The sequence below is a fragment of the Amaranthus tricolor genome, chromosome 8, assembly GCF_026212465.1.
Source record: "Amaranthus tricolor cultivar Red isolate AtriRed21 chromosome 8, ASM2621246v1, whole genome shotgun sequence".
Classification (NCBI taxonomy): domain Eukaryota; kingdom Viridiplantae; phylum Streptophyta; class Magnoliopsida; order Caryophyllales; family Amaranthaceae; genus Amaranthus; species Amaranthus tricolor.
Genome location: NC_080054.1, coordinates 28,119,713 through 28,147,543, shown reverse-complemented (window position 1 = coordinate 28,147,543; position 27,831 = coordinate 28,119,713). Strand labels below are relative to the sequence as shown.

The 27,831-nt window shown below is 29.0% G+C and overlaps 4 protein-coding genes across 5 annotated transcripts; 2 read left to right on the top strand and 2 right to left on the bottom strand.

Moving 5' to 3' along the window:
• Positions 1–13,150: 13,150 nt before the first annotated feature.
• Positions 13,151–16,532, bottom strand: LOC130821304 (uncharacterized). 2 transcript variants are annotated; one of them, XM_057687002.1, is made up of 6 exons: positions 16,155–16,530; positions 14,953–15,048; positions 14,653–14,871; positions 14,454–14,550; positions 13,842–13,904; positions 13,162–13,761 (listed from the first exon to the last, which is right to left on the bottom strand). In XM_057687002.1, exons 1-6 carry the CDS (start codon positions 16,422–16,424, stop codon positions 13,568–13,570), a joined length of 939 nt encoding a protein of 312 aa, XP_057542985.1. In that variant the 5' UTR covers positions 16,425–16,530; the 3' UTR covers positions 13,162–13,567. The 2 variants fall into 2 exon arrangements, with proteins under 2 accessions (XP_057542986.1, XP_057542985.1); XM_057687003.1 differs by lacking the exon at positions 13,842–13,904 and having other exon boundaries at positions 13,151–13,761; positions 16,155–16,532.
• A 948-nt stretch (positions 16,533–17,480) lies between these two features.
• On the top strand, positions 17,481–19,159 carry LOC130821757 (casparian strip membrane protein 3-like). Its single transcript, XM_057687540.1, has 3 exons — positions 17,481–17,920; positions 18,013–18,136; positions 19,073–19,159. Exons 1-3 carry the CDS (start codon positions 17,709–17,711, stop codon positions 19,157–19,159), a joined length of 423 nt encoding a protein of 140 aa, XP_057543523.1. The 5' UTR covers positions 17,481–17,708.
• Positions 19,160–20,025: 866 nt separating this feature from the next.
• LOC130821268 (photosynthetic NDH subunit of lumenal location 2, chloroplastic) lies at positions 20,026–22,048 on the bottom strand. Its single transcript, XM_057686958.1, has 2 exons — positions 21,498–22,048; positions 20,026–20,272 (listed from the first exon to the last, which is right to left on the bottom strand). The coding sequence occupies exons 1-2, from the start codon at positions 21,987–21,989 to the stop codon at positions 20,174–20,176; spliced, it is 591 nt and encodes a 196-aa protein (XP_057542941.1). The 5' UTR covers positions 21,990–22,048; the 3' UTR covers positions 20,026–20,173.
• A 3,955-nt stretch (positions 22,049–26,003) lies between these two features.
• LOC130821756 (jasmonate-induced protein homolog) lies at positions 26,004–27,591 on the top strand. The gene is made up of 3 exons (XM_057687539.1): positions 26,004–26,049; positions 26,819–27,233; positions 27,397–27,591. Exons 2-3 carry the CDS (start codon positions 26,823–26,825, stop codon positions 27,589–27,591), a joined length of 606 nt encoding a protein of 201 aa, XP_057543522.1. The 5' UTR covers positions 26,004–26,049; positions 26,819–26,822.
• The last annotated feature ends 240 nt before the right edge of the window (positions 27,592–27,831 follow it).

The following is a 27,831-nucleotide window of genomic DNA, read 5'->3' as shown; positions in this document are numbered from 1 at the left end:
CCGATGTTTAAGGTTGTTGAATGGACTTAGCGTAGGACCTGAGCCGTTTCTCTAAATAAATGATGTACTCTTAAAATAGTTTTGTTTAGATACACTTCCTCCCTTCCTCTTTCATTAATAAAGTTCATATAAATAATATTCACGAGAATTAAGAAAAATAATGATATGAGTTGAATAAACGATTTAATAGAGAAAAAATTAGGATCAAAAACAATAAAAATTATTAAAAAAAAATTAATTAGTGGAAAAAAATATGGTAAGCACAACTAATAAAAAAAAGCTTTTTATAAAGTTAAGAGGAAACTTGTGAGACAATAAGGACTATAAAATTGTTAAAATGAAGTTAGTGGAAGATATGTAAAACCAAAAACATTACTCCCTTCGTCCCATTGAATTTGCAGCATTTGCCATTTTGATATATCCCACTTAATTTGCACCAATTCTATTTTTGGATACTGACCCACTTAATATTAAAATGAGGACGAACAAAGTTATTTTTGTCCAAAATTTGTGATATAAATATTAACATTCTTTATAGGAACAATAAATAAAACACCTTAAAATGAAAACTGAGAACTTTAAAAAAAACAGAAAGAATATTAAATAGGAAAATTTGTAAAAAAAACACTCTCAACTATTGCCCATTGACTCAAAATATTTTTTTTTATTATTAACTTTGTTTACTTCCAAGTATCAGGATACTTAACATTAAACACTATCACACATTATTTTCAACAAATTGTTTTTGGAGTATTTTGAGTCAATAAGCAATACTTGGGGATATATTAAGTTAAGTATCCCAATACTTATAATTGAATCTCTATTTAAAATTTATATTTTTTTTATTAAAAGCGCAATATATTTGTAAAATTCTCTATCTATTTTTTGAGAAATATTATATTCATATTATACTTCTATATTAATAATTTTGGGTATTGCACAAATTCCTATACTAATACTTCCTTTATTCCACTATACTTGCTACATTTGATTAACTAGAGACCCTAGAAATCAATATTTATCTGAGTAATCATAATTGTTAATGTAACTAATTTCTTTTTTTGATTAATAATTTGGTATATTCCTAGCTGATTCTATCAAATTATTAATAATGTGTTTAAGTTTTTTTTTTTTTTGGTTGATTTTAGGGCAATTATACATTTTAATAAAGCTGAAGCAAAATGACAAATCATCTTACATCATATCATACAGTCTAATAAAGCTAAAGCAAAATAACAAATGTCGCGATAAGAGTGATTCTAAAATTTGGATTGATTTAATTGGAACATGTTGCTGACTAAACAATTTAAATACAACATGTAATCTTACATTAGATTAGAAAATTCTATAATTGATTTGCAATAATTTTGTAATGCATACATTAAAATCCAAGAATAATTGATACATTTTTGCTTGATTTGCAATGATTTTTTAATTGATGCATTAAAGTCTAGCAATAATTTTGTAATGTAATATTAGTTTGCAAAAATCATACATTCTAATAAAGCTGAATCAAACTGACAAAATGTCGCAATAAGAGTGATAAGAAAATTTTATGATTGGAATTAATTTGATTGGAGTAGGTACATGACATTAAATAAGAAAATTCTATGATTGATAAGCATTAATTTTGTAATTGATACATTAAAATCCATGAATAATTGATACATTAAGTAAGAAATGCTTGATTTGCAATAATTTTGTAATTGATGCATGAAAATCCAGTAATAATTTTGTAATGTAATATAATTTTCAATAAATGGTAAAAAGAAATTTAGCACTTTGGATTTTTTTGCAGTTATAGTATTCAAAATTTAGATTTTTTAACAATTAATACATACATAGTTATTTGTTAATTAATTATAAAAAACTCATTTAAATAAGATAACGACTATTCAAAATCTCATCATTTATTAAAATTTAGATTCTTTATATTAATTTATAGTACAGTATTGTTGATTCCTAATGTTTTATTTCCTATACCATTTTTTATTGTTTGATTAAATTCGATATTGTAATTACTCATATATATTTGTCACATTTATACACACTAAAACTTATTACTACTGTTTTGAAATATTTGTCACTGGTAAACTAATAGTAATATTTTTGTAAAAGTAATAGAAGGGAGGAAGCATTTTACGGCAGATTATAATTATCTTTGTTATCTGTGTCGGCAGACTAATTTATGGTGCAAAAGATAATTGTCCATCATCAGGCAATTATGCAAATTAAGTTTCACGGTTATTAGAAAATATTAAGATTAGTTACCTTTTTCTACACTAAATTCATATTCCCTAAGACACCATATATTCTATGTCTACCATAATAAAAAAGAATCCCTTTAGCTATTAGAGACCAATCATTATCGTTTAGTTAAAGTAAAATCTTAATTTTTAAAATACTATGGAACATTTAGTTAGAAGACAAAGAATGTGAAATGAATAAAAGATTTTACTTTTTTATGTTTGGGCAAATTCATTGAAATAAAGGGATAAAATTTAGTTGGTAAATAATTTACTATTAATAGACAAATTAAATATAGTAGTATTTGTTATTGGTGAGTTGAATTTCACTATTTTTTGATATTTATTAGTAATTAGTAGATTATTCAGTAGGTAGATGTAACTAAGCTTGAAATAAAGGTGTGATTTTTTCAAGACCACTAAACTATTCTTTAAGGCAACTATAGTGGTGAAAGAAGAATTTTTGTTATGCTGCCTTGAAAAAAAAAATAAAAACCTTTAATTAATCATCTCTCGATATAAAGGAGTATATTTTGAGGTCTTCTATTTAAGAAGAGGAACTTTTAGGTTGACCTATACATCCTTCGACCTCATTTGACTCTTTATTGACTAAATTATCTTTACCTTAATGAATAACATAATTCCTACCCCTTAAAATTCAAGTATTTGAAACCATATATAACTTTACTTATGTCTAGCATGCAACGATGACTTTACTTTAACTCTAACTCAACTAAATTTAAAGAAACACTAAAGCAAATTTTATAAAGTAAAAATGACAATAATTTGTTAACACGGTAACAAATAGGATGGAGCAAAATGTTGATTATGTGAGAGGGAATAGACATACTTATAGCTTCAACTCAAGTACTAAAAAGTGTTGGAGTCTCGTGCAAACTGAAGTTGCGACGCTTTCCTCCACAATTGATATAAAGGGTCCCCAAAACAAATAATTCCATATTTCCAATCATGTGGATACCTTGATGGTGTTTCAAGATTATGGCTAGCTCCGCTTATACGTATAGTTTTTGAAGGTAGTTTGAGTTCAAATCGTCTGTTCTGAAATACTCGCTACATTCGATTATGTGCACTATTCATTGTTTAAACTTATTTTCATATTGCGACTAATGTGTAAGTAAAAATATAATCAAATGGGATCTTGTTTGAATCGTGTAATCGCATACTTTCATAATATTAACTTTTTATAATTTTTAGTTTGTATAATTCAACAAATAAATAAAAAAATAACGCATTGAAATGCGTAAAAATGAAATGTAGTAAGTCAAATGAAATGGAGGATATTCGTATTTATTTGAATATTAGCTTCTATCCTTCTAATTTAGGCTAAAAATCGGCTACTAAGCCTGTGTTTCTTATGAACTTATAATTCAATTTGTTAATGTGTAGCTTTTTGCGTAGAAGTGGTTATACGATAGCCATATAATTGCTAAAAAGTGTGTATGGCTCCTTTTTTTGACTGCCTTTTGACTTTGGCTGAGCTTAATTTGGGCTAATTCTATCTTCAGGTTTAACAAAAAAAAAAAAAGAAAAAGTTACCACTATTATAAAATTATCACTACACACTATTTCAATAAAATTGTGGTTGAAAATTATATGTCAAAAAGACATAAAATTGTCTTCTAATATTATGTCTAGTCTATTATTCTTTAAAATTAGAAAATGACCTTTTAACTATATTTTTATAAAAATATACACTGCGTAATCTTTACTTTATAAACAAAAGAAATTTATGAGAATAAACCAGAAAAATACAGTTGGAGCTTCAGCTTGTATGAAATACTATGTCTGTCGTTATATTTTCTATTTTAATTCGTCTTTTTAACTTTATAATAGTTTTTATTTAGATAGTATTCTTATTACTTTTTTTTTAATTTTTATTTACATATTTTCTCTTACTTTTAATTCCACTTATATAATTTAATGGTTTCTATTATTTCTTAATACTTGTATCAATTATTAGTGTTTCTAACTTTCTATTATTGAAGAAAAAAGTAATCCATAAAATCTTACTACCTCCTATTCAGTCTAAATGTCCCATTTGATTTTTGGCACTATTCACTTATCACTCTTAATTTGTATTTTACTCTTAATCTATAAGTTAAAACATAGTCATGTGGGATCTTGTTTGATTCGTCTCAATACAAGGATTATTAATATCAACTTTTTATAATTTTTAATTAAAAATAATTTAAAATATTAAAAGTTAAAATGTTATCTCGACAAATGTGAAAAGTCAAATGGTATATATAGGAGGGAGTATTAAAAAAGACTGAAGTTACAATCTACTCTCTCCCACATGTGGAAGGTGTCCCTATCCAAAGTCGTAATGGCTACCTTGTCATATCCATCTATCTTGAATTTCTTTCTTTTCTTGTGGTGTTTAAGCATTCATGGCAAAGCCAAATAGATTGCATAAAAAAGTGCTTAAATTGTATAGTAATCTTATATATCACGAAATTTGTCATATTATTCTTTTTAATTCAAATTATTAAATTTTATTATTTTTATTTTAGATAGTATTTCTACCACCTTTCTTAAATATAAAATTACCTTAATTTCTATTTATATTTGTCCTTTTAAATTTCTAACATTTTTTTTAAAATAATATTTCTATATTTTCATTAATTTTTATCCACGTATTTTCAAGTTATGATGTTTGTCATTCAATTTTTTGTTGCACTTTTCACTAAGCGTGACCATATGTTTTAAAGTTGGAAATTTACAACTACTTTCATTGTCCCACGCACTAAATTTATCCCATAAGTTTAGGCTGTTTAGCCCACTTATTTATTTATTTTATTTTATTTTATTTAGTTTGTTTTATAAAAAAAATAGTCCCATGTATTATTTTGGCTATAATTTATATTTTTTTAATTTTTATTGACATAATTAACTTATATTTTCATCACATCTATATATTTATTTTATTTTTTTATAAAATATTAATTTTTTTCCACTCAAGTAGTGAGCATATTGAGATTGTTCTTTCTTGTTTTAGTCTTATCCCTGTATCTAATTCTATGTGCTTTGTCATTGTTGGTCATGCTTAGCGCATAAGAGTAACATTTACACTTACTAAGTGATTATCATACATATGCATTTTTCAGAAATGAGTTACTTTTAGATTATCATTAATGTTGCTAACGTTTCAATTTTTTGTGTGTAGAGAAAGTACAGTCATTTTTCTAAAATTATGTCTTTTTATTATATTGAGTGTATACAATCTTTGTGTCCAATGTTCATTAATCAATCATTTTAATTATTGATCGGAAACAATACTTTTGTTTAAAAATACTTGCTACACACATATTTTTTGTATTGTTCATTATTTGACCTTATTATTTATATACTGAGACTAATGTCTAAGAAAAACAAAGTTAAGAGAATCCTCTTTTAATTGTCTGATTGCGTATTTTACAATATTAAATTTTATGATTTTTAGTTATGTATAACTCAAAATATAAATTATTAAAATGACGCATTGGATTATGTAATAAAGTGAAAATAACAAGAATAAATATATGCTCTCCGTTCCATTCATTAACATCATTTGCTATTTTGGCCCGTATCACTCATTTCATATTAATTCTGTTTTTAGATAATGATCCACTATAATTTCTTTTAATATTATCCATACATTTTAGCTTTATTTTAATTTTATCAATATAATATATTCTTTTTATTTATTATTAAATATCTATCTGTATCTTAGATTAATAATATTATTTTCATTTGTCACCTATATAGTCAAATAGACTTTAAAATAATGATACTCTCTCTAATTTTTTTCAGTTGTCCCATTTATTTTTTTGACACTATTTATTGATCACTCTTAATTTGTATTTTATTCTTAATCTAGATGTCAAAATATAGTCATGTGGGATCTTTTTTGATTCGTCTCAATTTAAATTTTATTAATATCAAATTTTTATAATTTTTAGTTATGCATAATTAAAAATATTTAAAATTGAATTAGTATATTAGATAATGTGTCAAAACTAAATAGGATAATTGAAAAGAATTAGAGGGACTATAATTAAACCACCGCAATCAAAGGAACATTACTTAGTGACTTTTTTTTTTTTTTAAAAAAAAAAGAAGCAAATTTAGGTGATAGTGTGATAGATACTTCCATCCATTTAACCGTGCTATAACAAAGAGAGAATGTGATCAAACAGTTACCTGCAGCAAGTTGTTTTCTCTTTTGGAATATTCTCGTATTTTGCATGTGCCATTGACACTATGTAATCTTTTTCTTAGATATTCATATCTATTGATTTGATGCGCTTTTTTTTCAAGCAATTGCCGTTTCAATTTGATGAAATTGTAATATACTCCTTCTCATCCAATTCAATTTACAATTATATTAATTAGTTATAAAAGTTATAAAAAATCGCATGATAAAAATATAAATGATATAATTCAATAAAACAGAGGAGTAAATTTAGTTTTTTAATGAGTGGGGCAAATAATATGAAATATTTTGTAGGTAGTTGGGAAAATGCATATATAATTGAAAAAATATGTAGATGAGTATTTAAGAAATAACGAATTATAGCAAAAATAATTATAACAATTTTTATGAGACGAACATATAAGGAAATTATCATTTTTTATTGAATTTTTCAAATTAATTATGATGAAAATAAGACTTAAATAAAATTGTAGTAATTTTTAGGAAAAATTGTCCTGAATAATTCTATGTATTGTCCATAAATAATCTCTATTATTGATTAATCTAAATAATCCAACCTTTATATTATTTTTGTTGATTGCACCCTTCGCACATTTCAACCAGCTACTATAGGTATTTACCACCAAAAAAGAGTAGGTATAGTCCAACGAAGAAGCACAAGGAGTAAGAAGTGAGTGAAACGACTAATGGGTATTAATAGTAGCTAGTTAAAATGCTGTAAGGGTTGCTATCAATAAAAAAATACACGAAAATTAAATTATTTAGAAAGAATTAATAGTAGGAATTATTCACATTTGATGAGAAGTATATGGAATTATTGATAATAATTTTTCCTAATTTTTATTGGATGAACTAATAAATTAATTATGGAAAATAGACTTGATGTTAACATTGGATGCCATTGAAGCAAACTTTTCCTTGTTTTCGAGCTAATGATAAGTTGGTTGATGGGTTGCTATTAATGCATGGGGTCCTAAAAAAATAGACGACAATTGCAAATATATTTTTAGATTCTCTCTAGGAAAATTTTGAATTATATTTAAGTCTTTGATTTTTGTGTGTTTTGATAAATGATAATGTAAGGATAAATGCGATTCTATAGCTAGTATTTTGAGTGTTATTAGCGTTAATTTTTGAAATCACTTGTTTATAGTGAGTTTATTGTTAGAGTATATAACATATTTTATATATTTGGGTCTTAATTATATAAGCTTATATTTTTGGTTGAGTTGGTTTCTTGACATGATATTATAGATTTATATCTAGAATGACAAGGGGTCATATATTCGATAAATGTCTTTTTTTTTTTTTTGTTAACTTTTGGTTTTTGACTTTTAGCTTGTTGGTTGATAAAAAAAAATTGGTAAAAGACTTTTAAGCCAAGATGAAAAAACTAGTTTTATTAGATTTTTCATTGAGTTATAACATGTTTGCCTATCATATACATTATAATACAGGAAAAATTTGTCCACATATCACACTATCAAAGAGTGTTTTTGGCGCTCATTTCATGTTTTGCTCATTTCATTGTCATTGTCATTAAGCTGAATTTTGCGCTCATTTCGTGTTTTGCTCATTTTATTGTAAAATTGTCATTAATGCTGAATTTTCAAATTTAATTAATTATTTTATGTCTCATCTATAAATGAAAGTCTTTTCATCTTCATATAATAGAAATTCATTATTTTGATGACTGTTGTGACTCTTGATCAACTTCCTAGACTTGATAAGATATGGTTTTCATTAAATGTAGTTATTATTTAAAATTTAAAAGTATTATTGTAATTAATTATAGGCAAAATTATAAATAACTACCTAATCTATACCCCATTTTGTAAAAAACTACCTTATGTAAAAATTTTTGCAAAAAACTACCTTATATAATACAATTATTTGCAAAACATTATCTTATAACGATTTGTGACCTTTGACCGTTAAATATAACCGTTGACCCTCACGTGACAGTCACGTGATTTACTTCGTCTTCATTTCAGTTCAGCCTCATTCGAGAATCCTTTCTTTCTGCCATATCCATCGATAAACCGTTTAAGCAAATACAAAGACAAGAGTAAATCGACTCAAATCAAGCAAATACAAAGAAACCATGTAAATAAACTTCAAGAGAACAAAAAAAAAAAGCAAAATCAATAGCAATTTTTATTTTTAATATTACAAAACCGAAAAAAGAAGCAATTAACTAACCTTGAAGATGACGCTATGGCGGCGTTGAATAGTGCTGATGAATTAGTATCAAAAAAAGGCCTAAAATGCAACAGTTATAGAGCTAAATAGCAAGTGTTTACCTTTTGTACAAAAGAAATCTAAGATGCAATTTTTTTCAGTGAAAATGCATCTCAGAAACGGAAACAAATTCCAACTAAAATTGAAGATTACACATTGAAGATTCGAAGTCCATTTGATTAAAACCAAATTAATCGATGCCCAGATCCTGATTAAACGACAGCTGGTGGCCTTGACTTCACGGCAGCAGCAGCCAGAAGTGGCGAACAACAAAGTCCAGGGGTGTGCAGGCGAAGAATGGCGACTGGCCAGAGATGCCGGCGAGGGGTTGATGGTGACGTGGTATGGGTCATCCGGTCGTGGGTGGGCACCAGTAACTGGGTTTTGGTTGTTGAATTCTAAAACTCAAAGTGAGAAGAGGGGAGAACATTGAGCCGCTGCACAGGAATCATGTGACTGTCACGTGAGGGTTAACGGTTATACTTAACGGTCAAAGGTCACAAACCGTTATAAGGTATTGTTTTGCAAATAATTGTATTATATAAGGTAATTTTTTGCAAAAATTTTTACATAAGGTAGTTTTTTACAAAATGGGGTATAGATTAGGTAATTTTTTATAATTTTGCCTTAATTTAATAACATTGGAAGGCTATTCTCACATTTAAATAACAAGTCCTTTGATTACCTCTATTAAATTGAAACTCTACTATATATTTGGAATATCAAGTTTCAAGATAAGAAGAAAGAACATTATCAATTTTAATAATAAGCCTCTTGGCTTACTAAATCTGGTTTCCTTTTTATATGAAAATAAAAAAATCATGGGTTTGGTTATTATATATGTTTGTTTTTAAGTGGTATTTTTTTTTTCATTATTCTTCTTACTCCAATATACCAATTGTTTGATTGGGATTAATCAATTTGCAGATTAGTACAATTTTTTGGAATGCACTTAAATACTTTCTTGATGTAGGAATTGGAATACAATTAAATACATCTAAAATAATATCATGAAAATGCATTTTTTTTAAACATTGGAATTTATTTTATGAAATTAAATAAGATAAAACACATTCTTATTCTTTGGATTAATGTGTAGCTAATTTAGTCAATAATCTTCTTGATGTATGATCTCTCATAAGACAAAGATGAAGTTGTCCTTAAAGTATCCTTATTTATGGTCATATCTATTGTTAGGATGTCTTACAAATAAGTTATTTTTTGGAGAAATATGTTCATACATATACTTTGTACTTATAAGGTAATATTAAACATCAGTCTTTTCATTTTATATTCAAAACTCTCTTGAATGAGATTGTATCATAGTATAGTATGCTGCTATTGACTATATATGTCATTCATAGAGGTCTTGTTTGCCTTTTCGTGTAAAGATTACACTCTATTCAATATACTTATTCAATCTTAAATATTTTTAATTGCACATATTAAAAATTATAAAAATTATTAATAAATTTTATATTGAGACAAATCAAACAATATCCCACGTGATTATATTTTAACATCTAGATTAAGAATAAAATATTAAAAAAATAATTAGTTAATAATTTCAAAAAATCAAATGAGACAAATTATTTTTTTATCATTCGTGCAGGTGAATTTTGTTGTCATTTTTACATTAAGTTAATATACACATACAACCATTGTGTTTATTTACTTTTATTATCTTTGTAAAATTATTAGTATAATAATTAAATGATAAATATATGACTTTTGGTGGAATATTAGAATTTTACAATATGTTATTTAAATTTAAATATGTATTGTTAATTATATAGTAAATTGTAGTATACATACATGTGTCGTTAGTGTTTAATCTCGTTCATAACTTAATTAAACCCCTTTTTTTTTTGTAATTTATCAAGATTGGTTAAAAACATATTATTCATATGTTATAACAAAATTTTTTGAATACCATGCATAGCACGGGTAAATATCTAATATAATGTAACCTCTAACTAATTGATAATTTTGATAGGTTAGAGTGATACAGGAGACACCAAGATGGAAAATAGAATATGAAAATACTACAATATTGTATTGATCTAATGGATTGAAAAAATATATATTTACAACAATGAAAAGTAATATATATATATATATATATATATATATATATATATATATATATATATATATATATATATATATATAAGGAAAGCATAAGAAGCTTATATCAAACTTGCTTATGTGGCAATTAAACCCAAGAAACAAGAAAAGGAAAGACAAGAGACAGAAAGAAAGCAGTATAAGAAGTCCTGATGCACGAGCTAGCTATTTTGATTAACCGTAATAGGAGTCGTATCCTTATCACTAATAAATAGCCTATTTATCCCGCTAGCTTATTAATAATTAACAAAAACAATTAATACTCCAATTAATCTAAAAACCCAATAATGATTCATCAAACATAATCTTATGTCACTTACTTCTAATTAAGATCAATAAACCTATTCTAAGGTATCAAATGATTCATACCATCTCAATTATATGACAATTTTTATTAGTTTTATATAATCAATGTGATGGGTAGTTTCACCAAATAAGCAAACAAAACCTCATTTACGATAAATTCATGTTAATTATCCTAATCAATAACAAGAATGTCACTATATATGATCTTTAATAAATAATGGAAGAGTCAAATAAAAGTTATGATTTTGTTCAATTAATTTTTGTTTGGGTAGTTGTAGGAGTACAAATTTATCTGGTTGAGTTTAGAGGCACATGGTGTAAGAAAATGATAGGGGGCAAAGCTACTTGTAACAATTGGCTAGTGATGAATATTGCATTTCTTGTCAAAAATCTGTTTGGTTGGACCCAAACACAAGAAAAATCAATGCCTTGTATAGCCAGTCTTGAGGACAATCAATTTTAATTACTTTGCTTTCTTGCTTTGTACAATTGTTTCAGCCTGCCATAGCAAGTGATGCCATTGCACATGATTTGTGGGGTATATCATGTTTGTCATAATCCTATTCTTATACAAACTTTCCAATTAAGATAGAAAGGTTTTGTTTTTAAAATTAATGTTTCTTTAGAGTTAGTTACAAGTTAACACTCAACTAGATTAGAAATAGTACTCTTATGTACTATCTATAACATTGATGGCAAAACCAGACTTTTAGGTGAAAAAGTGTTTAAAATCATATTTGTTACATAGGTGTAAGTAGACTCGAAAAGTCAGATTATAGTTGTTGAAAGATTCAAGATTCATTTTCAAGATAATTTTACTTTAATTTTAGTCTCTACAATACTTTAATTTTGCTCAAAAAGATAATTATATGCATACTCAATCACATCTTAATGTGTTTGTATCTCTTGCTTTACATGAATGAAGAATTTATAGTTTGGCGTAAACGAGCTTAGTTGGGATGAGGTCTAGAAAAGCTCCTTTTAGCTTAGTATGGTTTTGTTGGGCTTCAATTATATTTGAAGCTCGATAATGTTCACGTTAGAAATGCTGTATGAATCAAGTATATTTAATTAAATAGCGTATGCTATAAAGAAATTAATATCTGATAACACTTTTAGAAAAGTTATTATGTTTTAATAGAAATTTATGAATTTTAACTTAGGCTAATTTTTTCTAACTCACTACAATAAATTTAACTTTTTGCGACATTGTATTTAATATCATTAAAAAACACCACTGATTTATATTTTTAGTTTAACAATTATTGGTTTTTATTTTAAGTTCCACTATAAAGTGATTTAGCGACATTTTATTTGGTCTTTAGTGGCATATGTAATTGTTACTTTAGTCTTTAGTGACATTTGTGAGAAATGTCACTGGATCTTATGTCGCAAAAAGTTTTATGTGATTTTTTATTATGCTGTTAAAGGGTCTAATAAATGTCACTAAATCCCCTATATATACTATTAGAAATTTAAAATAGCGACATTTAAATTAAATGTTGCTAAATTTATCCCACTAAAAGCAAATTATATTGTAGTGAATACTGTTTATTCAAGTAGAGTAAATAACCCATGGACCTCTAATGAGATAATTGGTGAATTGGTTCAAGTAAAACCCATGGATCTCTAATGAGATAGTTGGCCCAAGGTTCAAGTTGTGAGTACTGTTTATTGAAGTAGAGTAAATAACCTTCCGTCCTTAGCATTTGCTCCCTTGAACAAAAAATTCTCATAGAAAATAATCAAAGAATGCGAACTCAATGGAACAAAATAGTAAATTAGAGATTAAATCCTGTTAAATTAAGAAGCTACGTCGAGCAGCAAGTTTGGGATACACATCATTCATAGATACCTAAATTTCTCTACAACACCTTTTATTATAACCAAAAAGAAGCTATGTCGAGTAAGTTATAGCCGCACATTAATGTAGTAATCTTGGGTTAGCACGTGACAACTAGTTAAACTGTAAACATATATTTAGTGTTTATGAGATATGTAGGTGTATTCAATGGGTTAAATAAGGATCGGGTCGGATAAGAGTCCTTTATGATTAAATGGGTTTAAAAAGCCCGGCCCAACCTAACCCAGCACATATTTACTACTAAATTTATTTAAATACCCATTTATCAATTAAGAACAATTAAATTATCGTTTATAATAATTAAATTAAAAACATATTAATAATTCCTTTGACATTGTTATTTATAATAATTAAATTATACATTAATTATGTTATTTACAAAGGTACGTTTCGGCCCTTAATGAGCCCTTTTATAACCCGCTTCATTTTAATTATAGTATAGCCCATTTTTAGCCCGAATTGTTTTCGACACGACCCTTACAAAGCCCTTCTAAAAACGGGCTGGATAAGGGCTTAAAATGGGGGCTTGGCCCATTGAACACCCATAGACATATATATACTTATAGGTCACTTGTGAGCGATCCCATAAAGATGAGGATTAACGAACAAGAAGCTCGAAATGTAAGTTGTGCTGCTATCTACCGAAGAAAATCCAGCTTGAGAAATGTAGCTTCCTGTTTCCCTTGTCAGATGACAACCATCAGCAAGTAGCTGCTGTAAAGGGTTAAGAACCGTCTGCAATAACCTCAGAGAGGTTCCATCTGTAAAATTGAAATCGGAATAAGGTTGTATTCGATGAAACACGAACATACTGATAGTCTAGGAGAAATGTTCGGAATACCATTTGCCACTACATGCTCCACAAACATGTAAAGACCACCTGGTTTAAGCACCCTCTTTACCTCTATAAAAAAAAAGTAATATTCAACATAGTAACAATAATGTAGAATGATGATACGGTCAACAGATCATCAACTCAACCAAAAATTTATACTGATAGTTTAAGCCGCAAGCTATTTTATATACTTTATACCACCCATAACAATAGAGCCTTTTGGATGAATGTGGGGATTAGGGGCGTTCAATAGGCTAGATAAGGACCGGGTCAGGCCGGGTTTAAATATATATGGGTTGGATTGGATAAGGATCCTTTAAATTTAATATGGGCTTTGAAAGTTCGGCCCAGCCCAATCCGGCCCATTTTATAGCCAAAAATTATTTAATCCCTATTTATCAATTTATAACAATTAAATTATCATTTATAATAATTAAATTGACAGAGCCCATTTTCGACCCTTATTGAGTCCTTTAAAGCCCGCTTCATTTTAATTATAGTAGAGCCCATTTTTATCCCGACTCTTATAAAGCCCTTCAAAAAACCGGCCGGATAAGGGCTCAAAATGGGGGCTCGGTCCATTGAACACCCCTATAATGGGGATGCAATGCAGAGTACCTTGAAGTGTCCGGTTGACATCATTGACAGAGCACAATACTAGTGTTCCAATGACAGCATCAACAGAAGCATCATCCAGCGGCAAGGCCTCTCCGACCTGAACAAATATCGGCTATAGTCTAATCCAACGACTAACTATCATTTACAAACTCGTAGGTAAATCGTAAAACTAGTATATGTCGTCAAATCAAAAACTTACTGCTTGCAGGAACTTGAAATTTTCTGGTGAAAGGCCTGAACTTGCCGCGGCCTTCCTAGCATACTTCTCCATTTTCGCGTTGGGATCAATTCCGTAGACCATAGATGCATGAGTGGCATAGTATTTAAGGTTAGGACCTGTTCCAATGCCGATTTCCAATACTTGTTTTGCTTGTAGTCGCCTCAACTCTTCGAAGAGTTGAGACTTATAACCTGCAATCTTAGCAAAAACAAAGACGGAAAATGAGTAAGCAAACAGCAGCAGTTACGCAACCAAATACATGTAAATATGAATATATACCTCAGCCTCATATTCATTCATGCTGTTGTTCAAAACTGATGCGTAGAACTCCTCGTACCAATCTGATCTTGGAGGATGAATTTTCTTCAACATTTCCTGTGTATAATAAACAGAAACATGCAAAAAAAAATAATTTATACTTAGATAAACAATCACATACCCTAGGCCGGCCCTATAAGGGGGCAAGAGGGGTTTTTTCCTTAGGCTCATCCAAAAATATGTGCAAAACGACTCTTTAATAGTTTATATTAGTTAGGAGTTTATAATTAACGTTTTATCCCGGATCTCTTAAATCTTGGGGCCGGCTTTTTGCACATACCACTACCAGTAAAATATTTGAAGAAAGCCCTTGGATAATTCAACTATTGAAGACTAATATCTAGACTATCTATGGAATTTGCAATACATAGAACTGTCTTCCTACCATTATAAACCTGGCAAGATCAAATATTTTAGCCTAATCACATTGAAACAATCAGGGGTTATGCAATGGATTCATCCAAAATGTTTATAATGGTTATTGTTCCTCTCCTCTTTCCTTAAATATTTGAAGCTGGTAGAGTAAATAACATATTCCGGAGCTTCAACTATAAGGTTAAACTTCATCTTGGGGCATCAACTATACGATTAAACTTATGGTTGAAATCGTGGGATATGTTATATACTCTATCAAAAATAGTGACTTTCTCTTTGATCTAAGTTACTAAATTGTTCTCTTTGATCTTTTTAGAAGATTTATAGCAGGTGAAATAAAAACCATTAAAGCTGAAAGCTGAATTTAGTTTAGAATTTCACATCATTCCTGCTTCTCACTAACCTAAACACTTGAAAAATCTATTTCAGAAGATATGAAAATTCAATTATGACAAACAGTCCTTAATTTCCCATCAACCCAAAAACTTTCATATTCAAACACAATTAGTCCTTACTCAGAAAATCTGAAAAATCAATCATGACAAAAACTAATTAGTCCTATGCTTTAAATTCGTTTTCAAATCGGGTTAGATTAGAAGGTCGGTTAAATATCGAATTGTCGGCTTTATTTTGAACACCTTCATGAACAAGTACAAACATTTGAATTTCATAAAGCTTAAATTAGCATAAATTCCTTACACCAACTACAAAAATTTCTAGTTAGAATGGCACAAGTGTTCTACAATGAAGCCCAATTAGTGAAATAGAGATAGAAGAATGAATTGTACCTTGGCAGATGAAGTAGGTTCCAAGGCAAATGAGGGGAGACAAGTCTGAAGCACAGTGCCTGCAATCGCCTCCACTAAATGTCTTCTTCCACATTTGCACAATCTTAATGATTCTGAAATTATTGGTTTCTGGGTGTTTTTCCCTATTTGGGGATTAATTAAATTGAATACTTTATCTTTGACACTTTTAGTAGATGATTTCAGCTGGTTTGTGGGGAAATTGATATGGTTTCGGATATTTGAGTTGAGTAATACAGTTGACTGGACCATTTTCTGATAATATTGAACAGATTAAGAGGATTAATTTGTGAGGAATTATGGTTGAAGAACCATACAAAAGTATTATACGTTAGGTTTAGCCGTTTAGGATATTGGTTGTCCAAAAAAATGTGACGATGGAAGCTTTCTCTCAAAACTATCAGAGCCAGGTTTCGATCCTGGGACCTGTGGGTTATGGGCCCACCACGCTTCCGCTGCGCCACTCTGATTTGTTGAAACATGAGCTTATTCCTTTTATATTATACCAATATACGATTTAAAGTTTCTTTTAGTGTCGGCGAAAATCAACCAAGAAACCATTAAAGTAGTGGGATAAAAAGGTAATTAATAAGTAAGAAATAGAAAAAATACAAAAGGGGATGATGATCAGCTTATCGACACGACCATCCAAATATATTGATTTATGTAACATTACACATTTCATTGTCATAAAATACTCCATTCGTTTCGTTTCTTAAAAAGTTTTCATTTCTCATTTTAAGATATTTTTATTTTTGTTCTCATAAAATTCTTTTTTATACTTATCACAAATTTTAGACAAAAATAACCTTATTCATCCTTATTTTAATATTTTAATAATGTTATTGGTCCTCACATATCTTCCAATAACTTCAATTTAACATTTTTACATTTTATGGTCCTCATATATTTCCCACTAACTTTTAAAAAATATTTTTTTATTAATTGTGGTCACAAAATTTTTTGACCATCTTTTAATATTTTATATTGTTTATGGCCTTCACCATTAAATTTATTTTTTAATAAAATAATATATCTACTATCTAAAAGATTTTATTTTTCTTAATTCCTATGAGTATTTATAGTGAAAACTTCATTAAAAAATGAAAAGAATAGATTTTTAGTTACAAACTCGACGATCAATTAACTTATAATTTAGCTTTAATAAGCGTAAAATAGTTGGGCAAACCCAAACCAATCAAAATCGAAATTGAAAACCACCCCGAATATACAAAGCAGGCAGCTCAAAGTCTAATGACAGTACTCCTATTAACCTTAAAATCTGTTATAGAATATAGACTTAAAAATAAAACCATCCTACCAAATCTGTTATGGATCAGTTAAGCAATACCAATCCCACTAATTTACTTCCTAGCAAACCCATTAAAACCAATTCTTCTTGTCACCAATTCTTGGACTCATTTCTATTCTCACAAGTATAAATTAAAATCCATTTGCAATTCATTCTCTTCATCAAGCACCAAATTAAATTCTCTTTAAACTCCAACCTAAAGAGCTTCTCGTTGTTGTGTAAAAATGTCCAAAGCAGGACTCGAAGCTGGTGTAGCCTCGAAGGCTACAACAGGTGCTAATCGAGGAATTTCCATCCTCGATTTTATTTTTAGGATCGTTGCTGGCGCTGCTACCTTAGGTAGCGCAATTGCCATGGGAACTACTAATGAAACACTTCCTTTTTTCACTCAATTTATTCGATTTAGAGCTGAATACGATGACCTTCCAACTTTTACGTAAGATTTTTTTCACATTCACTATTATTGTCTATCTGCTTTTTGAATACTATTGATTAATTGTTGCAAAATTATTTTTTACTACTATGAAGGTTCTTTGTGGTGGCAAACGCAATAATAACCGGCTACTTGGTGCTTTCTCTAGCAATCTCTATTTTTCACATTGTTCGAAGTGCAGCAAAGGGCACCAGGATTTTGTTAGTTATTCTTGACACGGTATTATATAACTCATCCTTCAAATTTTTCTAATATCTCTACAAGCTGAAAATCACAAATTGATCTAATAATCAAAAACTTTCACTTTTAATCTTGTGATAAGGGTTAGAATTTCCATCACGTGTGTCTATATATATATGCGCGCTTAAGGTATGCAAAATTTAGAAGGCTGCCAGATAATAGCACTTTTTAATAATAAGTTCAAACGTATAACTTCATATTAAAATAATACAAAATTTATTAAGTATCTTAATCATCATCATCATCCTACCCAGTGTATCCTACTCATAGAAAAACTATGAACAAGGTTTGGGGAGTGAAGGATGGCAGCAACTCATACCCATAAAAGAGAGCGTCGTCAAAAGAGTCTCCCAACTCGAGAACGATAAAAGCCAAAATCTTAATATTAAATATCTTAATATTCGAACTAATTGATGCTTATAAGCAAATCTATATGCAAAATCGGTAACAATAATGTACATATCAATATGCTATTAACTTATTTTTCATGCATAAACTTCATACAATTATATTTATATGTACGCAATACAGGCTAAAAAAACAACCATTTCACTTCTCTTACTTGAGTCTAGTGTCGTCCTTAATGTTTTATGGGTCCTAGGCGAAATGAAAGAAATTGACCCTTTCTATAGAAGATCGATTTCGGTCAATAACGAGTGTTTGACAAAAGCAAAATTATATTTTACAAGCGGACTTCTATGTCCTACATGATAACATTAATGAATTGAGGTGTTGAGTCCCTTTATAGCTTTGAATCCTAAACAAATATCTACCTTGATTAGGATAAGGAACAACCGTTCTCCAAACACGATCCTATATTCATTTGGTAGAACTTTTTTATTGGTATTTTAACATATAAAAGTTTGAATTGCATATAAGTTAATTGAAAATTTGGTTTTGGTGGTACATAAATAGGCTATATTGGGACTATTAACGGCAGCAGCATCACTGAAAGTCAATACATGTTTCAAGTATGAATTCCTTAAAGAATATCATGTATAATTTGTTAATCGTCAATTACTTGTATTTGTGTGTTTCTAGTTTACCTTTTACTGTTTCTTATTTGAGATTGTAATCTAATTGTGAATGTATATTGATAAATATTAAGATGTAAAAGTATATATCGGACTTTAAATATTAGTTTAAACTTAAATTACAACTATCAGTTTAAGTTTGAATTTTTGGTGGAGTCAGTTCTTTGATATATTATAGAAAGCCAATAGAGAATGCCACTAAAACAGTGGTAGATCCTAGCGTTATGGTTTTTATAAAAAAATTAACAAATAAACTCAAAACGATAATTTTAAAAGTATACTTTAACCCACTGAATCACATATTTCCATTCTACATACTTCCTCCGTTCCGTTTTAGTCGTTATATTTGAATGGGCACGAGAATTAAGAAAAGTGATTGACCTACACTGTAGCTGATTGTTTACTTTATAGAGTATAGTATTTTATTATTGTTAATTGAAAAAGAAAAAGGAAAATTAGGTTATTAGGTTACTTTATAGAGTATAGTAAAGTATTTTATTATAGAGCATAGAGTATAGAGTAGGATAAAAATAGGGGTAGGTAGAACTTTAAATGATTGTTTTATTACTAAAAATGGAAATGTAGCAAGTAATATAAAATTGCCAAAAATAGAAAATGTAGCAGGTATTATGAAAGGGAAAAAATATTAGACAATAATTTGATTTTAGAGAATGACACAAAAAATGTCAAGGGACCCATCCCCTTTGCGCCAATATTAAACGTTTATATATGGGAGTCATGTGTCCCATGTGAAAAGCATGATAGTGTATATATATCATATTTTAATACTATAATTATTTTTTTGCCTTTAAACTTTTAATTGAGTCCATTCAGTGATATAAAATAGATAGAACTTGAACCATGAAAAAAGTTTTGGAACATGAATGTTTAACATTACAGCAGTACTTCTATGTACTGAACTAAAAGCAAAAGTAGGAATGGAAGAGTAGAAACAGAGTACCCTGTTTTTTGATTACAGAGCTTATACTAGGAATGACAAGAGACTGTCTATGGATTTTAATGTCTTCTCATAGAACAGATATGACTCGAATACTTTTGGTGTTCGAACATAATAATCAAACTGCATACGAAACAATAACAATATTAGCGTTTACAAAACCAATTACCAATATTAAAGATGTTAGCATTCAGAAACTAGGCATGAGTATTCAACCAAAAGGAGAAGATGTAACCCATCAATAAGCCCATGTGAGATTTAATACTAAAATCAAATTGATAATTATTAGAGTATATGATATATTATGGGGCATTAATTATTAGCTTAAGCTTGTAATTGAGTTGGTTTTTTGACATGGTATCAGAACCCAGTGTAATTGAGTTGGTTTTTTGACATGGTATCAGAACCCAGTGTGACAAGAGGTCACTCGTTCGAATTTCAATTACCCCTTATTTAAAATGGAATATTAAGCGTCAGGAGATTTGTACTAGATTCACTTTTCTAGTCCAAAGAGCTCTTATATGAGGGAATGTTTTAGAATATATAACATATTATGAGGCCTCAACCATCAACTTAAGTTTTTAGTTGAGTTGGTTTTTAAAATTTAATTTGATAGTTTATACCCCAAAATATGGTATATATTCTAATCAACTGGTCTTAGACGAGACGGCCTCATAATGAGACCGTCAATTTGGACCGGCCCAATTCGCGCGTGTAACAACCTGACATTTTTTTTATTTTTTAGGCATCTTTCAATTTTGATCTTAAAGGTATCAATTTTGTTAAGGTCAAAATTGATAAATGCCCAGAAAATTAAAATATTGTTACACGCACGAATTAAACCGACTCAAATTGACGATTTCATAATGAGACCGTCTCGTCAAATTTTTATATATTCTAATAATGATATTATTAGGCTATTGCAACTTTATAAAGTCATAATACTCTAACACTGGACAACTCACACATATGACCTTTAACTAAAGATAAGCAAAAGATGCAAGATAAATCAAAATAGTACTATAAACAAATAACTATTAATAGAGCATGACTTCAATTTCCATGTTTTTTTAAAAATTTTGATTTTAAAAATAAATTTTGCTCTATTCAAATGTTGTCCTATTAATATCAAGATTCAAACAATTAACTATAAATCAATATTTTTTTTTGATTTTTGATTTTAATTTTTAAAAATCATTTTCAATAATATAAACGATTACAAACACTTAAAAATTTTATTTAATAAACAAAATATTTATACAATCCCCACATTTAAACTTAAAAATCAATAAAAATCAGACTTTTATTGGTTGTATAATAATTAAAATTGAGATGGTTTTATGATTACCTCAGCCATGTTATCAACCAATTCATTAGCAACATTAACATAATCATCTTGCCTTCCAATTGGAACCATAGCCAAAGCACTCTTCATATCCTGTTTCAAATAAGCTTGTTTAAGCCTAATATAAAATATAACATACCGCCAAGACATACTCTCCAACATATGTCTTAGACTATGAAGTCCTTCCGCAGTGTTCTTAATCCTAGCCACAGCTTCTTCCGGTGATAAACCCGGCTCGAAAAACCGTTCCCATATAAATGAACGTGTTCCCCATTTAAGCTCTTCCGCTTGTGCTTTCAATGGCGAGTTTGCTACATTTACACCTATTCCTCCAAGCAATGTTGACGCCAAAAATTTTCGTCGATTTGAATTTTTGTCATTAAAAGTCGATGATTGAATCGTCAAGGTTTTATGGGCATGTTTGGGGTTGTAATGCGATGATTTTATGATCTTGGTTTGGAGTAAGGAAATGGTGGGATTGAGAATGGTGGTCATGGTTTGATGTGTGTGTTAGGAGTTCATTTTAGGGTGAAGTATTTGTGTTGTTTGGATAAGGGCATGTTTTAGAACTGACCGTTTTTGTTGCCCGTTGGTGTAATTTGGACCTATGATATTGAGGACGTGGCATATTCTATCCATAGAAATTTTGGGCTTTTGTTTTTTGTCTCATAATCTTTGGGTATTATGTTTAAGAATGGCCCGTTGGCTTTGGCCCAATTTTATTAGACACTTTACATGTGTAGCCAGAATTCTTCTTTCACGAATTATAACTATAAGAGTGAGCACTCATTCTTTATTTTGGTCATCTCATATTGAAACAATTTTAATTAGCTCAGCTCAAATTAATATAAAAACTCTTCTTGTACTTTTTCCGTTTTATTATACTTGCTATATTTGACTATTTAAGTAATTCAACGTGTTAATTTGTTTATTTATATGTTGAATTATACACATTTAAAAATTATAAAAAGTTAATATTATAAAAGTATGCGATTAGATGATATAAACAAGATCTCACTTGACTATTTACTTAAACATTAGTCGGAATATGTAAAATAAACTTAAACGATGAATAGTGCTCATTTTGGAAATATAGCAAGTATTTCAGATTAGAGGAAGTATAAGTGTAAATGAGATTTCATTATTTTTTTATGTTTTTTTTGAATGGCTGCTTATATGAGCCCGTCTTATGATGAGACGGATTCATTCATGACATGTTGAAAAGCAAGGATTTAAACAATAAATATTATAAGTGTGCAGTTTAAAATCTAAAGTGACTATTTTAACTATAAAAGTGCAGGTTTCAATAACCAAAGTTGAGATCGTGTCAATTTTATTGAAAATGTGTGTTTTATATTTAGGCTCCTAATATAAAACATGTTTTACCATAATACGCTCTCTTCTAAAAGCTGTTTATTGTAAATAAATTTAAAAGAATATTTTCAAAATGAAACATGCATATATTATTAATATATTCTAATTTATTTTGATAAATGGAAAATTAGATAATTCAAACTATGTTCCTGGTTTATATATTAGAATAATATTTCCTTCGTTTCTTAATAAATTTCCCATAGAGAACGTTCAAGGGAATTAAGAAAAAAATAGAATCTGTTAGAAAGTAGATATATAACTTTATTGAATAATGAGACTACAAACATTAAAAAATATTAGAAGAAAGTTAGTGGAAAAATATAGGAAGCACAATTAATAAAAAAAAAATTTTATAAAGTTGGTGGAAAATATGTGAGAAATATAAGGAATAGAAATTGTTAAAATGAATTTAGTGAAACATATGTGATGACCATAACATTATTAAAATATTAAAATGAAGATAAACAAGGTTTTTTTGTCCAAAAAATTCGTGATATAAATAGAATAATTGTTTAAATCAACAACAAAAGAAATACCCAAAATAACATATATGACGTTCTTTAAAGAACAAAGGGAGTAACCCATATATAAATATATCAAAAAATAGATATAGCTAAGGCTCCTTAAAATATCAAGAGTCCCAATGCAAGCGCGATTGTTTTAGTTAATATGCTCATGAAGAGTCATGCTGCTGAAAGCCTGAAACCCTCCGAGAAAATAATATAGGACTGACAATAAAAGAATAACTTCAAATTTGCACTTATTTGAAGCTGATAATAGAAGTCATGCTTTCCAAATGTTGAGAAGAACCGATATTAATTGAAATTAACTTATAAAATTACGAAATTAAAAATTGAGCAATATAATATGATTGGTCCAAACTAAAAATGTGAACATCCTTGATGAATATGCTGTTCAAAACCACCGAATATCATTGTCTTTACCGGAAAACTGACATGTTAAATAATTAATGAATTAAAAAACATTTGATGGATTACTAGTCTTTTTCTATTACTTTGTTCTTTGTTGTAGACGGATAAACAATCGTTTACCATGGCTTTAATTTTCTAATTATATTTGATAAATTTGGGTTTGTATACAGACCAATATAAATGAGAGTTAATTAAATACAAATTTGATGAATTTCATCCTAAAATCAATTGGCATTAGTTTGAGTAACTCATCAAGTATATATATGTTACTTGATAACCTCTCTCTAATTCCGACGTGGGATCACTTTTAGATTTTTTCGAACACTCTCTCTCACTGTAAGCCTATTTTTTTAATTCGACAGGAACACCATTCTTTTTGAATCTGTAAGTTATTTTTTTATGGAAGCTAAGACAAATTTTGTTTTGTTTCTAGTGATTTGAAACCGTCAATACTAATATTTTAAAAAACTTAAGCTTGTACACAAGATCCACACAAGCACACAAGCCAAGAGTTGACTGGACATGAATTCGATGAGGTTCCATCGTTTAACATTAATTGGTATTAGGAAGAGTAACTTATCAAGTATATATATTATTCAACCTTTTTTTAATTTTTCAATGTGTGATCATATGTGAGTTATTTTTTAAACAATATTGGAACAAAGATTTGTGCCTAATTATATGGGATCATATTATACAATTTGAAGATGTTTAAATTACTATCATCGTCATAATAATTTTGTATAAATACCTAAAATAAAGAAAAAATCGAGTATTCGTAATATTAGTTATTACATTTTTTTTGAAAGACTCACAACATATAACGAATTAAGATTATATATAATTATATATATATATATATATATATATATATATATATATATATATATATATATATATATATATATATATATATATATATATATATATATATTTGAGAATAAGATTTTATTTTAATTAGAATATGTAGCATTTTTCTAGATAAAGTTATGAATTTAATTCTCTTGCCTTTTCTTCCTTCCACCTAGAGCTGTTCAAATGTGACCCGACTCGAAAATTCGAATCGAAATCGAAAGTTAACCGACTCCAAAATATGTTTCTTTTTTACGTTTATCGAATCGATATTATTCGAACCGAAGTTGCGCCCGAACCGATTTACGATCGAAAATCATAAAATCAAACCCGAACTGCAACTGATTTTTATAACCGACATATAACCGTTAACCGAGATTACCCAAACCTAATAGTGGCCGACCCAAGTCATACCCGACCCTAATCATGCTCAAAACCGAACTTGATCCGGCTAAAACCGACTTAACCCGAACAAATTTTTAATCGAAATGATGTAAACCTGAACCAATTTTTAATATAGAGGATGATCGACTCATATTCAATCATCTTATTAGTTAATCTAATAAAGTAATAGAAATTTTATTTTAACTATTTTTAATCAAATTAGATGAAAAATGATAAAACTTTAATTTTAATTTACAGTCAAACAAGTAAAAGTAACAAAGTAATAATCATTAACTGATTTGCATTTTAACTTTTTTGCTTTAACTAAGGGGATTCTTATCATCAATTAAAAAATGTCTAACAACTTAATTTGATATTGACTCGATCTATTGTAATTAGTAATTAGTAGCCGAATTCTACTGAAAAATAATACCCGAAAACCCGATCTGTACCTGGTAAAACCGAACCAATTATTAACCGATGGCAGTCCGAGACCGATTGACTACTCGACACGAACTTCAAACTACACCAAACCGATGCAAACCCGATAGCTCTAATAACCGATCTGACCCGATTGTTACCCGTCGTAACACGCATCCGAAAAATAACCGATCCGAAATACAATTGAACCGAATAACACCCGTCCAGAACCGACCCGATCAACCGAATGAACACCTCTACTTCCACCTATACGTAAAAAAAATGTTATTCCAGACATAACTAAAAGCTTTTTGAATTATTTTTTTTAACTATTTAATGTTTTTCCACACTTAGTTTGTATATTATATATTTTAAGAGTTTACTATCTCAAAATATAAGTAAAACAGATATACTTTTAAATTATGGGGTTGCACCGGCCAGGACACGTTTCCTTGATTGAATACTTCCCAGCCCTATAGAGTTTTACTACTTATTGTACCTATAAATAAGAGTGGGAAGTAGGGAGTTCCTCACACCAATACATTGATATACACAAATTCAAATATTAACATCAAGCATCATCAATTTATTAGGTAATTTTCGTTTATCACTTTTTTGTAATGCTATAATTTTGAGCACTAACTTGATGCATGTATATTGAATTTCACAACATTGTTGAATGGAGGGATTTATATGAAATAATAATGTTATAGAATTTAATTACTAGTTTTTGTTGTGTTTATGGTGTGTCTTTCTCACATTGAGGGTCTAATTGGTCGCAATCTTCTTAATTACTTCTCTTGATAAGGGTATAGCCAGTTGTTTTCCATCTCCCCCAGACCTTAATCATAGCTTTCTAAGCGTGATATACCGAGTATGGTGATAATGACGCATCCTAGATTTTAGCTTTGAATGATTATCATTAGAGGTCGCTCTGAGCAGGTGGACCCACAAACCCTAAATTAAAAAGTTAGAAATTTTTTTTAATTTGGAATATGCTAGATAATCCCCCAATCAAGCTAAGGGTCCAAGAGGGGGGAATTAATCAAATATTCTTAGGTGGTGAGAATTAAATCTGACTCATATATATATATATATATATATATATATATATATATATATATATATATATATATATATATATATATTATAAGGGTGAATTAAAGGTAAAGCACTCAACCACAACATTAACCCATGATTCTTAGGCTTAAAACATTTTTGCGCATTAGTTAACATCAATTTGCCTTCACTTAAATAAATTATTTTTACTCAAAAAGAATTTTAAATCAACGACATATACATAGATTTAAAAATTATTGTGCATTTTTATTAATTACAGTTTTATGATTTCTTTTGTGACAGAAAAATGGCCTCTTCATCAGCAATCAGTGATAACCACAGGGCAGCTCTAGACAAGCTAAAGGCAGAATTAGGATCGGGAGCTGAAAGTGGGCTAGGGGATGATGTGAAAATGGCATACAGCAATGTGAATGCACAACCATCCCAAGCAACAACAAGAGCATGTATGCTCAATGATGGAGTGGGAACAATCACCTTACATGACTATAAAGATTGGTCTGGTAAAGTGTTTGGCTCGTATCCACCTAGTATTCCGATGACTCGTTCGGGTAAGTCAACTCATCGAGGCGTTCCTCCAAAAGATTCACAGGGCTCTATGGGGGCGGTTGTTTATGTTGGCTCCAATGTACAAGGACAACCTAATAATTGTGCATGGGTCTTGGCCTGGTGGGTCGCTGGCGATGGCTCTTCCAATAAGGTTTTTTTTTTGTTTACTATCAACGTACATTTTTAGTTATTACGTAATACAGATTTTTAAAATTTATGAAAAATAAAGAGGGTCTCAAAATTATTTGCTCCGCCCCTGATTTTCTGATCACTTCGCCCTAGTTAAATTTGTTTATACTATGGTTCCTTTACAGATATACGTGGAAACCGGACCTTGTAGCAAGTATCCAAAGAATAAAATTGACTGGGACTCTATCAAAGACATGCTGATGAATTCTATTAACGAAAGTAATCATCGTGACGACGATACCGGAGCTGAGGCATCTGCTAAAATTGATGAAACTGGAAATATTCCTGCTTGTGCTGTTGTCTTCGATGTCACCCTTTAAAGAAATAACAAAAACTCATAATATATAATATTTACTCTGTTACTTTGAGTTTGGAAAAAAATATATATAATAAATGGAGTATGGTATGACATTGTACATTATATAGTAGTGTGCTTGAATGTTAACATGCACATCATTAGTATATATGGTACAATAAATAACTAAATATCTACTCCTTATATGTTTTTTATTTCTTGAGTGCTTGTGAAGTTCTTTCTTTTTCTCTTTTGGAGATGAAAA